The sequence below is a fragment of the Mizuhopecten yessoensis genome, unplaced genomic scaffold (assembly GCF_002113885.1).
Source record: "Mizuhopecten yessoensis strain PY_sf001 unplaced genomic scaffold, ASM211388v2 scaffold8931, whole genome shotgun sequence".
Lineage (NCBI taxonomy): Eukaryota > Metazoa > Mollusca > Bivalvia > Pectinida > Pectinidae > Mizuhopecten > Mizuhopecten yessoensis.
In genome coordinates this window covers 586,054-604,293 of record NW_018407794.1, presented here as the reverse complement: position 1 = coordinate 604,293, position 18,240 = coordinate 586,054, and the positions used below count along the sequence as shown (strand labels likewise).

The 18,240-nt window shown below is 39.6% G+C and overlaps 2 protein-coding genes across 12 annotated transcripts in view; both read left to right on the top strand.

Moving 5' to 3' along the window:
- The window catches only part of LOC110456852 (electroneutral sodium bicarbonate exchanger 1-like), a 112,261-nt gene that overhangs the window by 22,155 nt on the left and 71,866 nt on the right, over nucleotides 1-18,240 (top strand). For 5 of the 11 annotated variants that reach the window (XM_021507869.1, XM_021507866.1, XM_021507868.1 and 2 more), the window contains exon 1: nucleotides 2,451-2,765. The exons of 4 other annotated variants lie outside the window; for them this stretch is intronic. The gene's annotated coding sequence lies outside the window, so the exon portion shown is untranslated. Of the gene's footprint in view, nucleotides 1-2,450; nucleotides 2,766-2,798; nucleotides 2,938-3,594; nucleotides 3,758-18,240 lie in introns of those variants that run through there. 2 more of the 11 variants (XM_021507865.1, XM_021507862.1) reach the window with 2 other exon arrangements.
- On the top strand, nucleotides 7,020-9,362 carry LOC110456867 (pollen-specific leucine-rich repeat extensin-like protein 3). The gene is made up of 2 exons (XM_021507893.1): nucleotides 7,020-7,054; nucleotides 8,726-9,362. Exons 1-2 carry the CDS (start codon nucleotides 7,020-7,022, stop codon nucleotides 9,360-9,362), a joined length of 672 nt encoding a protein of 223 aa, XP_021363568.1.

Genomic DNA, 18,240 nt, shown 5'->3' with positions numbered 1-18,240 from the left:
ATTGTGTGATGTGTCCTTTATACAACATGATCATGGTCCTCGTGTTGGTCATCACTTTGTATGGTCGGGTCGCACAGTGGATGAGGCACTCACTTTGCACTAGTGTAAAAACGTATGGGGTCACCTGCCTGACCACGTTGGTTTTCTCCAGACACTCTGGCTACCGCCCACATTAAGACCCCTATGCATGCTAAACTCCAGGCCAGCAAGAGTGATTAATATAACTTGTTTCATAATTGTTGTAAAATAAAAAAGCTTATAATTTATTATATTTTTTATAATCATCAACCAAATATAAATTGTGGGTACAAAGAGGTCACAGATTTAATGTAAAAAAACTTTTCAGAGTCGCTGAAGTTTTCCCAGAGGTTTTGTACGAAACATGAATAGGATTACAAAGGAATGTTTATCTAATAATCTCATATGTGGTGTGATCAGTAAATAAGGTTGTCATATTTTCTTTTGTTTCATAGATAAAATTAGTGAAATATTTGTACACCAGATTAATTTGTTTAAATACGATTGTATTATTTGTTCTGATAAGTTTGGTACTTATGGAATGTTTGACCAGGCCGATACGCTACTACTTAATATTTACGAGTGTCTGTGACCGACGTGTTCATTGATAACACTAGTACAGTACGTCATCTACTGACGTACCACGTCAGGTGTTCGTACACTTGTAGCACACGTACCATGTGGGAGAGGAAACATATTCTATACTGTACCTGTCAGAAAGCAGCCACGTGAGGGTGTGAGAAATCCCTGGCATTTCACAAGCATACCGGGAATTATGATATCACAATCAAGACAAGATACCATTCTATATAATCAGATGATGTCATGTTTTAGCTATCAACATGAGAGTTGGTTATTTTACATAATATATGAAATTTTATGTCATCTGTTGCAAAAGAATGAGAGAAAATATTTTTATACAGGTACAGTATAACCCCGATATACTGCCACCTTCCGTTTAAAACATTTTGGCAGTACAACGAGTTTGGTGGTACAACGAGTTGTCCCTGTTAAAAGACAGGTGGATGAACGCTTGTTTGTTTTGGGGCACATATCCAATACTTACCAATGAAAACTCCAATATACATGTATATAAGCAATTTTAGCGGTACAACAAGTTGTCCCCTGTTCAATGACAGGTGGATGAAGGCTTGTTTGTTTTGGGGCACAATTCCAACACTTACCAATGAAAACTCAAATATACATGTATATAAGCAATTTTTTTATATACACACCGTGTTTGAAAGAATCATTAGTTCGGAAATATTGATTTAGATCTGGTATTACAATCAGTGTTACACATGCAAGTTCTACACTTTACGAGAACCGCGGCAAAGAGTGTCAGTGATACAAGAATTCCAATTTCTGAGCTCGAGGTTAAAAGAAAAAAAGTACTGCCTAAAATCTTCAAATAAAGCTGACGAAAAGCTATTACAATCATCTCCACACACACCAAACCCACCACCATAATGGTACTCGGGTAGGAAAGTAAAAACGTTTGAATGAAAAAGACGAAATACTGCAAAAGTGGATTTTTTTTGCATTTTAACCCTTTAAACTGATCGTGGTGTGGAAATTTTCGCCCTGGTTATAGTTTTAAAATATAAATATTCAATATTATCTATGAGTAAATCTTAATATGTGGATATTGTCGCACTAATTTACTCAACGCGAAAAACATGAATATTTCCACTTTTACAATATACTCACAATTCTGACCCAAATATTTTATGAAAATATTTGTATAAACCTTGATGAATTCCATGACACGTACTGTATGTATGTGCCCGACTTACAAAAAACAAGATCTTTGGCCAGGAACAAGGCCAGTAGCAACTAGATAATGTTATCCTGCTGGGTGTTATCCCCCAACTAGTTTGATGTATTCTTTATCAGTGTGTAAACACTCTTTACTAACTTATCCTTTATCATAGCAACAGTCTGTATTATACGGTGACCAAACGACAGAAAAATTCTCATAAGACAGAGAAAAGTCCTTATTGATCCAGTACCTCGGATCATGAACCACCTGATGTGTGATCAGTGATTGACCCTGTCCCATTCTAATACAATCCTCCATCCCCCCCCCCCCCCCCCCCCCCAAAAATTTTTGTTTTGTGAATTATGACCCGATTTCACTTAATTAGGATGACTATATGAGGACAGCAATATTCTATTTGTTTGAAAACCTATACATTTTTACTGAAGGTGACTTTGAGTTGAAAAAACACCATATACATATTTAATATGTATTGTTTTAAGGCTTTACATTTAGTTTATCTCAGAAATGTAAAAAGATCTATTTGACATTTTATAGCTTATGTATTTGATAAATAATGTATATATATATGTATAACACAGATTACACCTCCTCCCAGGGGAACTAATTCTAGTGGGGGGAAAGTTGCATCAACACCTCCACTAAGCACAGCATCAGTACCACCAGTCTGTAGTGTAAACACACAGGGACACACAAGGTTATAGCAGCCATTTCACCTGCAGCTAGTGTTCAGTACTAGAGGAAGAAATACAGTACAAACAGTGTTAAATCTACACAGTGTCTGTGCAGGGGAAACATTTATCTAAACCTGGCGTTTCTCTCCAGCATGTATGGTCTATCTCTGAGGTGAATCACGTTTTAGAGGATTTTTTATCATTGAAGCCGTGCGTGGAGGTCACACTATAAAGGAAACGGTTTAACGTTAGTGTGACACTGGGGCTTGTACCTGCTGTACATTCTGGCCAGGGTAAGTTGACCAGGGGAATATTTTGTTTACTTGACAAGTGTGTGACGGCCTTGTGAACTGGACACAGGTCTAGCAGACTGTAGTCATATTGACACAAGGTGACAGGGCAATATCAATGCCCTGGATTTTTCATTTCTTTACTTTGGGAATTTGTGCAAGGAAGCTTTAAAGGGTAGGTGTATTTTTACGTTAATACTGCAGAGAAATGGGTAACGGATGTATACAATATATACAACGGTATGTGTATATTTTGTTTATCTATCTGTTAAAAAGACAAGGGTACATATGTGCTATGTTAACTTGCCATGTGTGAAAGAAATCTTTTACAAACCATGTACATTCTCCAATGGTATACAAAAACAGAGTAGATTTTCTTTACAATGTGATTTTTATATAATATACAGATCAGGGGAAACACCAACCTAGATTTAAGCCGGGCAGTACAATGGAAGTTATTGATTTGTAATGAACAAAGAATTTTTTTCATTGCAAGTGTTCACCATTTGTATGCCACTACCGTTTTCGGGTTTCTCTCGGAGAAGCTAATTCTGTTTCATGCCAGCATGAGTTCTGATGCTTACACAATTACATTAGTCCTACATGCGAGGGAGCTTAGTTCTAAATCATTAATGTTTACTTCTTACACCAAATGATGACTGATTTCCAGCAGGGTTAACCTCCGTTGGGATTGTATTACGTTTCTTATACTGATGGTGTCACGTACACATGTAAATTAGCCACGTTTATATACTTACCTATACAGTGTACTATTACTGGACCTGTCATGCGTGATCGGTCATGTGATATTGTTACATGTGTACCCGTTCAATTAGGTCAGGTATACACAGACTTGCACCCGTCAGATCACTGTATACTAGTGTTCTGTGTGTGTATAGATAATACACAGGCTAAATCTGTCTAGTGTTTAGAGAGCTCGTTCTGCATTTGTTAAAATTGACTGTTTGGAACATTAACCAGAATTTGTCTCCCAGGTAAGTGCTTTTATTAAATTATTTCACATGCAGATCCTGAAGGTTGTACTCACGTGTGGTGTGTGCATGTGAAGGTTACGTACATGCTTGTGGTCCTGTAGGATCCATATGATGTTAAGTATTGTCAGATTAAGTCTGGGTCACTTAACAACTTCTGAAGGTTTTATTCACGCGGAACAATGTTGTTCGGCAGCATACATCATGAACTCGCTGTGCTTCTGGCGATATAGAAGATGAATTTCACTTCATCCTAAAATGTCCATTATATAAAGATCTGAGATGTTAATATATCAATCGATTCTATCACAGATTAGTCCTAATGTTTTTTAAGTTAACGAAATTATTGAGTACTAAAAATGTAAAAGAATTATGCAATCTAAGAAAGTATTTATATTGTGCTTCGAGAAAATGTAGAGAAATCAATGTCAGATATGGAAAACTACTTGTGTACTTTGTAAGCTCACTCTCCACTTTATCAATTAAAATGTGTATACAAATCTCTTGTATATGTATTACATGATGTAATTGTTTNCTATCCCAAAATATTCCTACTAGTCAACCTTGCTATTATAAGTATGGCGAAAGAAAACTAAATATTATACATACCAGGTTAAGACATAAATGCAGTTCTCTTAAAGATGACCTATTCCTTGCAAACTTAGTTACTGACTCACACTGTCCAAATTGTTTACATCATTGTGAAAACGCATATCACTTCTTTTTTGAGTGCCAACGTTATGCAACTGTTCGTACTGACATGTTTCAAGTTTTAAGTAATTTAAATACACAAATAAGTTTAAAACTACTATTATTTGGAAATGAGTTGTTGGCTTTGGAGGAAAATTATTACTTATTTGATCATGTGCAAAAATTCATTAAATCCAGCGGAAGATTTTGAACTTTATGCTGATATATGTTTATTCCCGTGAAAAATTGACTTGTTTTAAAAATTGAATTTATAATTATTTGTGCCATCATTTGTCTGTAAATTTGTTATGTTAATAGGAGACGGCTTCATAAGTTGAAATAACTTGTGCCTGATCCTTTTGTGCCAATATTTGGACAATAAAATATGTTTAAAGTCAATTGTTTGACATTTAACCTATGAGTGGGATGGCTCTCGGAAATAAAGAAACTGAAGTCATTATGTGATGTGAAGGCTTTGTGCCTACTTGTTGTCCTGATCATGACCACATGTGATCACCACGTTCAGTATAATCAGATTAAGGCTGGGTCAGTTAATAGGCTACCTGTTACTTTCCATTGCTGCAGCAGAATGTGTTGTTTTGGAGGTGACAGTTATAGAGGAGAGACACTGAGATATACATAAACTGTTGTTTATAGATGTTTATATTTGTACTGTTTATATAGATATATATACTGTTTATATACCCCCATTAGGATCCAGTGTTATATGGGATTTTACCGTCTATATTACTTCTTTGACCTATACTGTTTATATAGATATATATACTGTTTATAGATATATATACTGTTTATAGAAGAATGCTGTTTGCAGTTTCATAGGGATTTGCTGTTTAGAAATATTTTGTCTTATACCCCGGTAATTCATTAATGAAAATCTTAATGTCTTCAGATATGGATTACATTTTTATGTAACGCTATTCCATGAACCATCCTGTACAACCTTGACCTTTGACATGGTCTGTTTACTTTTGATATTTGCTGCCAAGTTCCTCACTTTCCACAGATCACTATTAAAGTTGTCTCCGTCATGTGTACAAGGTACATGCTTCTTAGAAACCTAACATTTAAGTTCGCCCAAAAATGCCCATCAGTGTGCTTTGACATTTCTTGAAACCACTGTTGACCTTTGACCAATAAATTCTAAAACATCACTGTTTACTTTGACTTTTCCTGAGAAAGCTAGTTTAATCTACTATGAAAGACTTTTTTGGACCTTTGACCTAATTTTCTAGAGATAAGTTTTGATCTACATAATGTATTTTTTGAAAGACTACAGTTGACCTTAGACTAGCTAACCTCTATTATTTGAAGACCACTTTTTACCTTTTACCTAACTTCTAAACATCGATTTTGATCTACTTTGAAAGAGTATAGTTGACCTTTGACCTTACTTCTAGAGCCAATTTGATTTACTTTGAAAGACTACTGTTGACCTTTGACCTAACTTTTAGAGACCTGTTTGATCTACTTTGAAAGACTGCTGTTGACCTTTAACAATACTTCTGGAGATACATTTTTATCTACATTATATGTCTGTTGAAAGACTTCTGTTGACCTTTGACCTTTTTTAAGATAACATTGTTGACACAAGTACAAATATTATAAAACTACTGAAAATGACTTGGGTTAGATGTTGGATACATTACAGATTTTGCCTATTGTTCTCTTTTTATTAATTTTCTATGTTTTGATTTAAACGAATATCTAAAACTGAAAAGTATTAAAAAAAGTGACAAGCATTTGTTAGTGAATGGGAGTTGCTTTTAAAGCTGTCTTTAGTGGACAACAAACTGGGGGGGGGGGGGGGGGGGGTTCTACATTCACATGTGTGTCAAGCATCTGATCCTATGCTTTGATGCGTTTACAATGAAATACATAAAATGTTGGCCGGGGGTGGGTGGAGGGGATGTACAGGCATGGACTAATCATAAGTTACAGGGAGAAAGGGTAGACAGGGATCAAGTACCTACATTATAATCCACCCCTGTTTCTAGGTTTGTAGCTGTCGTTAGTATCTACATGTCCCAAAATCCTAAATGTGTCAAGAGATCTACAGGACTTCGTTTGTTTAATGTCTGTAATAATATGTTAGGGGGCACATACTTAAAAAACATGAATGGTATATACAATTAATAAATTATATATCCGGGTAGTTGAGTTTGACATAACAATTTCAAGCACTTTATTTGAATCAGATATCACATATCAATGTTAGGATTCAGATTAAAAAGTTAGTATTTTGAGTAGCAGCTAGTAATATTTTTTTTAAAGTTTATACCTACATAAATAAAGCGCTCTATTTAAAAGCTCTACAAACTATACCTGTGTAACGTATCGCATCAATAGTTTTATGTTAATTATAAGGTATCACTTTTAGACATATCCTGTATTAATGTTGAGTTGTCTTCCCTCTGTCAACTTGTAAGTGCCCATCTGTCATAGTGTCTTGTAATCAAATTGGTCCCTGTGCAGTTCCTTAACTCATTCACCCCTGAGGACTCATTTGAACTCTTCCAATTGAAAGGTTGGAATAGTTCATTATGAAATTTCAGGGATGAATGATGGAAAGGAACTGCACAGGGTCCAAAGGTAGTTAGTGGAAGGCATATCCTCATATGACACTTTGGGAAAATGCTGACTATTTGGAAAAACATGTTGAAGCAACTTAAGAAAGTATTCTTCTGTAAATGTAAGTTCTCCAAAACTTTGTACCACTGCCAAAACCTGTAACAAAGTGTTGGAAACTGCTTTCTACTACAATAGCTTTGATAAATCATTTCTGAAAAATCACCTTATGGGACTTTCATGTGAAATAGTAAAGATGAAAACAAATATGTATAATCATTAACAGTGCTTTGAGCGGGAAATGTTGAGTGATGGGGCTGGATCAGTATTTGAACACTTGACTTATAGATTATTCTACATTCGCCCTAACCAACTGTGTTACCTGGTCAATGGAAGTATCCTGGCCCAAATGTGCTGGTGTTATTTCCAAACGGAAGTTAAGAGGAGGTTACTGTATAAAGGAAACTCCATAGAGCTGTGTGACAGGGATCATTAAAAGGATTACCTGATGACAGGTACTTGATGCTGTGTTGGCAGTCGTCTTGGCCATTGCACTTCTGCTGATTACAGAAAATGCTGCGATATATAAATGTCTGTCTCATTGAAGATCATATTTTGAACAACATCGCTTGCAAGGTCATAATAACAAGGTCATATTTTGATATACGAATGTGTCAAGGTCACGTTGGCAAATACATGTTTTGATGAAAATAAATGTCAACGTCGTGATTTAGATGTTGGTGACTAGTACAGGGAAGCAAATGTATGGCCTTCCTTGTCAAGGTCATGCATTGTATTATCAGTATGGCTGATATTTTAGATGCACTCTTAACAGCTGACTGACAGACAACTTGCTATCCTGGGCAGTAAGCTTTATGTACATCCAGTGTTCACAATGTGTTAGCTGTACTCCGCTGCACTCTTGTACTCGATTCGTGTCAAAATCCTGCAAAAGCTTTTCTGAAAGTATTTATTTCATTTTTTTTGTTTTGCTTAATTCACAGGTTAAATGGTGCAACATGGCTTCCACGTGCAACACATACACAGGTCTAATGTTAGAGAATATACTAGCAATGTTGGATGTTAAAAAATTGATGATAACTCAGTCAGGACTTAAAATAAATATCCGCTGAGTGTAGAGGAATTGTCTATATATGTGGGATAATTTAGTTTTCCAGGCAATGCAAGCTTGATATTCTGTGACAGAGTAGAATCATGTTCCCTGTGGGACCCAGCTGCGGCTATATGTCTCTGGTATGTATGTACTTGGACTGTCCAGCATGACCTTTTTGTGGCCAGTACATGTGGGTTTATTTTACGTTATATGTACTTCTCAACCTATTCACCCCTAAAGTCATATTGAAACCTTACCAAATCAATGACTGGGCAAGTCCAGTTCAACATTGTAGGGGTGAATGAGTTAATCCTAATAGTCCTGTGATTAGATTGGCTTTTATTGCCTTTTCAGTTTTAACCCTGATATTCTTCTTGTTGAAAATCCTTGTGATGTAGATATGCTTCATGCCATACACAGTATTCCTGATAATTACACAACGTGGTCCCAGGTGAATTCCTGTTACTTCCTTTCTCATCTTTATAGCTATGTACCTGTTACCTTCCTTCCAAATAGACCACATGTACATCAACCCACTTCCTCTAAGACTGAGGCTGATTCAACCCTTTCCCTGTCAAAAGTGGTTACATACACCCTCAACACAAAGTAGACCACCTACCTGTCAAACAGAAACCACATCCTCTCATTTCCCCTCTGACAGAAGCCACCCTATCCTCTCCCCTCAAACAGACAACACCCAACCTCTCCTCCTTCCCTCCCATCCCATGGAGGCCACATCCACCTTCTCCCCTCAAAGACCACACCCACCCTCTCCCCTCAGAGACCACTCCCACCCACTCCCCTCAGAGACCACACCCACCCACTCCCCTCAGAGGCTACACACAATCTCTCCGCTCAGAGACCACAAACAACCTCTCCGCTCAGAAGCCAAACCTAGACTGTCCCCTCAGAGACCACACCCACACTCCCCTCAGAGACCACACCCACCCTGTCCCCTCAGAGACCACATCCACCCACTCCCCTCAGAGGCCGCACCCACCCACTCCCCTCAGAGACCACACACAACCTCTCCGCTCAGAAGCCAAACCTAGACTGTCCCCTCAGAGGCCACACCCACCCTGTCCCCTCAGAGCCCACACCCACCTTGTCCCCTCAGAGGCCACACCCACCCACTCCCCTCAGAGACTTCACCCACCCTCTCCGCTCAGAGACCCACCGTACCTCTTCCCTCACAGGCCACATCCACCCTTACCCTGATGTAGACCGGCTCTGTACACAAAAGATTGATACTATAACAGATGGTATTGATGCCTAATGCCCTCGGGAGAAGTGTAAAACTTTTAAGTCTTCTGCTATACAGCCTAATTGGTTTTTAGTCTGCTCAATAGAAACTGACTTGCTGTCAGCTTGGTCACTTGCAGTACTGTAAAATTAACACTGTTTCTATAAGACAATCAAATTTTGAAATTGAAAATTAAATTGTTCTTTTTGAGGAAATAGGTTCTTATCAGATCAACAAAAAACTTTCAAAATCAGAATCATAATGATAATTACAAAATTGATGTTTTGTTAAGCTGACATGAGCTTTTGTTTGTGCACAGGGCAGTTTCTTTCACACACAAAGATAAGACATGTCTTAGAAGGTCACTATTCTCACTGATGTAAAAGCTAGACTTGCTCAAGTCATGTTTGAGTAGAAGTCAGGGGTAAAAGGAAAATTTGTTCAAGCTTTGTCAAGGAGACCTCACATGTACAACATCAACTTGCATAAACGGACATACAAGGTAGACTTGCTCAAGTCATTTGTGTAGAGAAGTTGGTTTGGTTTGGTTTGTTCGTGCTTTACATCCTATCAACAGCTATGGTCATTTAAGGATGTGCCAGGTTTTTGCCGGTGAAGGAAAACCAGAGTTCTCGGAGAAAAACCACCGACCTGCGGCCAGTACGAGGCGACTGCCCACCGTAGGTCTTGAACCCGTGACCTAGTGGTGGAGGCCCGGGTTAGTGGTAGCAGAATGTCAGACGCCTTAACCACTTGGCCACCGCAGCCTCTCGCGAAGAGAATTCAGATATGCATGTACAAGGTAGACTTGCTCAAGTCATGAGAAGTCGGATATACATGTACAAGGTAGACTTGCATAAGTCATAAGTGTGGAAAAGTTGGACATGCAAGCAAGGCATGCGCAAGTCTTGTGTATATAGGCCAGGCGGTCCCTCAGGATATACAGCATCTCTGGGAGTGGAAGTATACAAGATAATAAACATTCATTGGTGAAGTACAGATTTAATTCAGTGATTCAGAAAAATGCCTTCAGCCACATGTACTAATGGTCATGCTGATATTTTTACAATAAACGTAGTCGGAGACACTTAATTTGTTTTCCAAAGAATAGCAAGTTCATGGCTGTATAGACTTAGAAATGTACATAAACATTAATATTTCATAGAGTTATAAAAAACGAAGAAGTTGAAAATATTTGAAAGAAGTACTGGACGTTGTAAACAAAATTCTTTTGCTTAAGGTAAAAGCTGGTCCCAACAGGTTAAACTATACCATTACCACTGTCACAATTGTAGAATATATATTTAAAACCTTTCCAAACGAACTATTGACAGAATTGTGGTTGTTCAAAATTGAAATGTACGGAAATAGAAATTATAAACGAGAATAACAAAACAGCAGGGATTGAAGGCTGAAGCTTAACAAAGACTACACCTTCTTAATAGTGTCACACAGGATTTATACACGCATATAATCAGAGTGAGTGCACGTGTCCAATTTACAGTGTATGGGGCAAACATTAAAGCATAGGAAAATCTTGACAAGGGAAGCTACTCTAAGCCAGAAAAACTCCTTTTGGTTTCTCCAACTTCTTTATTGAAGGGAGAGTACTCTAGGTCAAAAAAACTCTAGAGTGGAGCTCTTCTTTGTGATTGTAACTGATGCAGGGGTTCCCTTAACCTTAAAAATATTTCAAAATCACTGTGAAGACTTGTACATGAAGTTGTACCCTTTTCCTTAGATTATTTCAAAATCTCAATGGAAAGACTCGTACATGATATTTTATTTAGTGCCTGTAGTCTGTGATACTATACATTATTATTACCCAAGGTCCTTACCATTAGGTTGAAGTAAATGGATTACGTTGGACTTGTGTGACGTGTGTATAACCTATGATATAGGGTCACATGTCTGTGGGTGTACATACTGTTGACATTGAGTCTGAGTGGATGGTTTTCTCTCTGTTAGTTATATTTCCGGTTAGACTGTTCGTGTACTTCAAGTGCTGCTCACAGACTCTTTACCCGGCCAGTCAGTACTACGAAGTCTAGAGAAATCCCTGTTTACTAAACACACTTTCTAGATCTCGAACAAAAGGACTGCAGGGGATATTTTACCTATTTTGATTTTATTGATTTTATTTTATTTCCCAGTTCAGCCCTTCTCTTCGATTTCAAAAGAAGAGGCAGCAAGTTGGTTCTATGGCCCACTTCTATTACCATTGTACAAGAAGTCTCTGACGCTGCATCTTTTATATTGTATCTATCAATTATCCCATGATATACAAATTAAGAACAGTCTTTCCTGAAATTAATACAAAAAGTTTAATCTTTCAAAATATATGTGAGGTACAGTACCCGGATCTAGTTTACTGTACTACATATATATATAACAGAGGACAAGATTGACTTACTCTGCTGGTATACAATTATCTTATCATATACAGGACAGTGTATTGGATTAAGGTACAGTGCATAGTAAACGTGACGTGATCATAGCTTACAGTAACACTAAGGGTACAGAAACATGGCAGTTAATTATATGTAAAGACACAAACATCTCACTCTTGTTGATCTTCATCTACTAACTGTTGATCTGTAGTGGTCTGAAGGTTGTCTGGTGTAAAGGTTTACTGGAGGTTGAGGGTTGGTTTGTAGTGGTCTGAAGGTTGTCTGGTGTAAGGTTTACTTGGGGTTGAGGGTTGATTTGTGGTGTTCTGAAGGTTGTCTGGTGTAAAGGTTTACTAGGAGTTGAGGGCTGATTTGTAGTGGTCTGGAGGTTGTCTGGTATAAAGGTTTACTAGGGGTTGAGGGTTGATCTGTAGTGGTCTGAAGGTTGTCTGGTGTAAGGTTTACTGGGGGTTGAGGCCATCTTGTGTGAAGTCTGGTCAACTTGGGTATTCTTCAGACATGTGATTGGTGCAACCTTGATTTATGTAAGAGTTATGCCCCTTGAATTATTAACCATCTTGTGGAAAGCTTGGCAAAATGAGTTATTTTGATATTAAGATTAGGGATCGGTGCAAACTTACACATAGCTTTGTCCCCTGATCACTTATGTATTATTGACATTATATAATCTTCCAAAGCCAGCTTTTGGTAAATTAAGACATAGGATTAGTATAATCTTAAATTTATGTAGAGTTATGTCCCCTGAATTATTATCTGTACTTGACGTTATATATATATAGTAGGAATCAAAGCCTTCTTGTAGAAAGCCTTTTAAACCTTCCAGAATTACTATGACTTGAATTAATTATGCTGTCTTATAACTACAACCTCAACCCTCTACCTGACTTTATGTTGATATATTTATTGTTATAAGATTGGAGGAATTTATTTTAGATGTGAACTTTATTGTTGGTAAGTAGTAGGAATCTTATGGTACAAGATTACTATAATAAACAACAGTACCAGTTCTAATGACATGCCCTAGATACCCGGCATAACTTCCAGCTAGGTTTGGTAAGTGTTCCTGTAAAAACAACTCATCTTGTATCTCCCACACTGCCAGGTCTACAGCAGGTTCTGGTCTAGACCTGTCTCCATCACCTTGGGGACCTGACCTTGTATCTCCAACACTGCCAGGTCTACAGCAGGTTCTGGGCTAGACCTGTCTCCATCACCTTGGGTACCTGACCTTGTATCTCCCACACTGCCAGGTGTACAGCAGGTTCTGGTCTATACCTGGCTACATCACCTGACGTACCTGACCTTGTATGTCCCACAGTGCCAGGTCTACAGCAGGTTCTGGTCTATCCCTGTCTACATCACCTGGCGTACCTGCCCTTGTATCTCCCACACTGCCAGGTCTGCAGCAGGTTCTGGTCTAGACCTGTCTACATCACCTGACGTACCTGACCTTGTATGTCCCACACTGCCAGGTCTACAGCAGGTTCTGGTCTAGACCTGTCTCCATCACCTTGGGTACCTGACCTTGTATCTCCAACACTGCCAGGTCTACAGCAGGTTCTGGTCTATACCTGTCTACATCACCTTGGGTACCTGACCTTGTATCTCCCACACTGCCAGGTCTACAGTAGGTTCTGGTCTATACCTGTCTACATCACCTGGCATATACGTACCTGACCTTGGATCTCCCACACTGCCAGGTCTACAGCAGGTTCTGGTCTATACCTGTCTACATCACCTGGCGTACCTGACCTTGTATCTCCCACACTGCCAGGTCTACAGCAGGTTCTGGTCTCTACCTCTGTCTACATCACCTGGTGTACCTGACCTTGTATCTCCCACACTGCCAGGTCTACAGCAGGTTCTGGTCTCTACCTCTGTCTACATCACCTGGTGTCCCTGACCTTGTATCTCCCACACTGCCAGGTCTACATCAGGTTCTGGTCTATACCTGTCTACATCACCTGCCGTACCTGACCTTGTATGTCCCACACTGCCAGGTCTACAGCAGGTTCTGGTCTTTACCTGTCTACATAACCTGGCATACCTGACCTTGTATCTCCCACACTGCAAGGCCTACAGCAGGTTCTGGTCTTTACCTGTCTACATCACATGGCATACCTGACCTTGTATCTCCCACACTGCCAGGTCTACGGCAGGTTCTGGTCTATACCTGTCTACATCACCTAGCGTACCTGACCTTGTATCTCCCACACTGCCAGGGCTACAGCAGGTTCTGGTCTCTACCTCTGTCTACATCACCTTGTGTACCTGACCTTGTATCTCCCACACTGCCAGATCTACAGCAGGTTCTGGTCTATACCTGTCTACATCACCTAGCGTACCTGACCTTGTATCTCCCACACTGCCAGGACTACAGCAGGTTCTGGACTATACCTGTCTACATCACCTGGCATATACGTACCTGACCTTGTTTCTCCCCCACTGCCAGGTCTACAGCAGGTTCTGGTCTATACCTGTCTACATCACCTGGCATATACGTACCTGACCTTGTATCTCCCACACTGCCAGGTCTACAGCAGGTTTTGGTCTAGACCTGTCTCCATCACCTTGGGTACCTGACCTTGTATCTCCCACACTGCCAGGTCTACAGCAGGTTCTGGTCTATACCTGTCTACATCACCTCGCGTACCTGACCTTTTATCTCCCACGCTGCAAGGTCTACAGCTGGTTCTGGTCTAGACCTCTGTCTACATCACCTTGCATACCTGACCTTGTATCTCCCACACTGCCAGGTCTACAGCAGGTTCTGGTCTATACCTCTGTCTACATCACCTGGCGTAACTGACCTTGTATCTCCCACACTGCCAGGTCTACAGCAGGTTCTGGTCTAGACCTCTGTCTACATCACTACAAATACTGTTAACCATCAAGGTCGTTGACATTTAAATAATTCAACCAATGTATGATAAACCAAGGGTCGTTTATAGTGCAAATGATAAAACAAGGTCATTTTCAATTTTTCATCTAGATATTTCATAACATGGAGGATACAGAAAGATCATTGATGTGCAAATGATACAAAGATATTAATTATCAGGAAAATAGAGCTAACATGTACACCAGTCCAAAATTTAGTTGTTTATTCTGTGGGGTGCTGCGTTTGAGTGTAGATATTCAAGGTATGCAGGGCGATTAATGAGATATGTAAATATATTCAGGAGAAATTCATCACAGCATACTCAAGCGTCGTCGCCAGTAAGTTGGTACTTATATTCATTGGCTGATTATTTTCACTTCTTGGTGGGAAGCTTCATCAGAATCCTGGATCATGATGAAACCTTGCACCAACTTACTGGTGATGCTTGAGCATGTTGTAATCAATTCTTCCTGTTTACAGGAACTTCCATTGGTGCAACCTTAATTTAGTGCAATATTCAAAAGCGCAAAAATAAGACTAAAGCATTCACAGTATTTGTTCTGTGGGAGAGGAATCAACAGGCTTCGGAGTCAGTAGTTCCTTCGGTACTAAAATAGGCCTTTGATCGTGATCTTTTGTTCCTGGTCTCATTATTTCAGACATTTGTTCATTGGCTAAACAGTAAAGGACATGCAGATCAATGTGTGCAGTACCACAGGTTTCAGAGTCTTTGATCAATGTGCGCAGTATCCACAGGTTTTTGAGTCTTTGATCAATGTGCGCAGTATCCACAGGTTTCGGAGCCTTTGATCAATGTGCGCAGTATCCACAGGTTTCAGAGTCTTTGATCAATGTGTGCAGTATCCATAGGTTTCGGAGTATTTGATCAATGTGCGCAGTATCCATAGGTTTCAGAGTCTTTGATCAATGTGTGCAGTATCCACAGGTTTCAGAGTCTTTGATCAATGTGTGCAGTATCCATAGGTTTCGGAGTCTGTGCAGCTAAACATGTAGTCATTGTTTTTTCTCTGCTAAGCAGTTGAAATTAGAGTCATTGTTTATTAGTGGAATTCAACAGATAAGCAGTTAAAACATGAAGTCATTGTACTTTATGTAGATCAGAGTCAACGGGGTTTTGATTTGTTGTTCCTTGGAAATCAACAGCCATTGGAGCCAATGTTCTTGGGCTTATATTAGGTGTGGACCTCTGGGTAAGTTACTGTAGTACACCTCTGGGTAAGTTACTGTAGTATACCTCTGGGTAAGTTACTGTAGTGTACCTTTGGGTAAGTTACTGTAGTGTACCTCTGGGTAAGTTACTGTAGTGTACCTCTTGGTAAGTTACTGTAGTGTACCTCTGGATAAGTTACTGTAGTGCACCTCTGGGTAAGTTAATGTAGTGTACCTCTTGGTAAGTTACTGTAGTGTTCCTCTGGATAAGTTACTGTAGTGTACCTTTGGGTAAGTTACTGTAGTGTACCTCTGGGTAAGTTACTGTAGTGTACCTCTGGGTAAGTTACTGTAGTGTACCTCTGGGTAAGTTACTGTAGTGTACCTCTGGGTAAGTTACTGTAGTGTACCTCTGGGTAAGTTACTGTAGTGTACCTCTGGGTAAGTTACTGTAGTGTACCTCTGGGTAAGTTACTGTAGTGTACCTCTGGGTAAGTTACTGTAGTGTACCTCTGGGTAAGTTACTGTAGTGTACCTCTGGGTAAGTTACTGTAGTGTACCTCTGGGTAAGTTACTGTAGTGTACCTCTGGGTAAGTTACTGTAGTGTACCTCTGGGTAAGTTACTGTAGTGTACCTCTGGGTAAGTTACTGTAGTGTACCTCTGGGTAAGTTACTGTAGTGTACCTCTGGGTAAGTTACTGTAGTGTACCTCTGGGTAAGTTACTGTAGTGTACCTCTGGGTAAGTTACTGTAGTGTACCTCTGGGTAAGTTACTGTAGTGTACCTCTGGGTAAGTTACTGTAGTGTACCTCTGGGTAAGTTACTGTAGTGTACCTCTGGGTAAGTTACTGTAGTGTACCTCTGGGTAAGTTACTGTAGTGTACCTCTGGGTAAGTTACTGTAGTGTACCTCTGGGTAAGTTACTGTAGTGTACCTCTGGGTAAGTTACTGTAGTGTACCTCTGGGTAAGTTACTGTAGTGTACCTCTGGGTAAGTTACTGTAGTGTACCTCTGGGTAAGTTACTGTAGTGTACCTCTGGGTAAGTTACTGTAGTGTACCTCTGGGTAAGTTACTGTAGTGTACCTCTGGGTAAGTTACTGTAGTGTACCTCTGGGTAAGTTACTGTAGTGTACCTCTGGGTAAGTTACTGTAGTGTACCTCTGGGTAAGTTACTGTAGTGTACCTCTGGGTAAGTTACTGTAGTGTACCTCTGGGTAAGTTACTGTAGTGTACCTCTGGGTAAGTTACTGTAGTGTACCTCTGGGTAAGTTACTGTAGTGTACCTCTGGGTAAGTTACTGTAGTGTACCTCTGGGTAAGTTACTGTAGTGTACCTCTGGGTAAGTTACTGTAGTGTACCTCTGGGTAAGTTACTGTAGTGTACCTCTGGGTAAGTTACTGTAGTGTACCTCTGGGTAAGTTACTGTAGTGTACCTCTGGGTAAGTTACTGTAGTGTACCTCTGGGTAAGTTACTGTAGTGTACCTCTGGGTAAGTTACTGTAGTGTACCTCTGGGTAAGTTACTGTAGTGTACCTCTGGGTAAGTTACTGTAGTGTACCTCTGGGTAAGTTACTGTAGTGTACCTCTGGGTAAGTTACTGTAGTGTACCTCTGGGTAAGTTACTGTAGTGTACCTCTGGGTAAGTTACTGTAGTGTACCTCTGGGTAAGTTACTGTAGTGTACCTCTGGGTAAGTTACTGTAGTGTACCTCTGGGTAAGTTACTGTAGTGTACCTCTGGGTAAGTTACTGTAGTGTACCTCTGGGTAAGTTACTGTAGTGTACCTCTGGGTAAGTTACTGTAGTGTACCTCTGGGTAAGTTACTGTAGTGTACCTCTGGGTAAGTTACTGTAGTGTACCTCTGGGTAAGTTACTGTAGTGTACCTCTGGGTAAGTTACTGTAGTGTACCTCTGGGTAAGTTACTGTAGTGTACCTCTGGGTAAGTTACTGTAGTGTACCTCTGGGTAAGTTACTGTAGTGTACCTCTGGGTAAGTTACTGTAGTGTACCTCTGGGTAAGTTACTGTAGTGTACCTCTGGGTATATCCCTGACTTGTCTGTAGATACAGACCAGGAATCAAAGATATTACATGGAGTTATGTTACTGGAAATAGTCAGTGTTATCACACCCTACACAACAGAGTCGTCCCATCACACCAGATACATCAATGAGTGATCCTTGGGATGTTGATTATAAGAACATTGCAGGTAAGGAAGCTAAATCTTGTGTTACATTTGAATATATTTATTTTCCAAGGTTACATTTATCAATTAATCATTTTTCTTCTGGGCGGACTTAGGTTATCAGTTGCCATCGACATTGATTCTTAATTTATAAAGGCAAGAAAGTCTGTTTCTTCTTTTATTGATTTGAGCGACTTTGTGTGATC

Coding starts and splice junctions, on each gene's coding strand:
- LOC110456867 (XM_021507893.1), top strand. CDS start 7,020: ATGAATGATGGAAAGGAACTGCACAGGGTCCAAAG. Junction 7,055..8,725: donor GAACTGCACAGGGTCCAAAG/GTAGTTAGTGGA, acceptor CCCTGTCAAAAG/TGGTTACATACACCCTCAAC.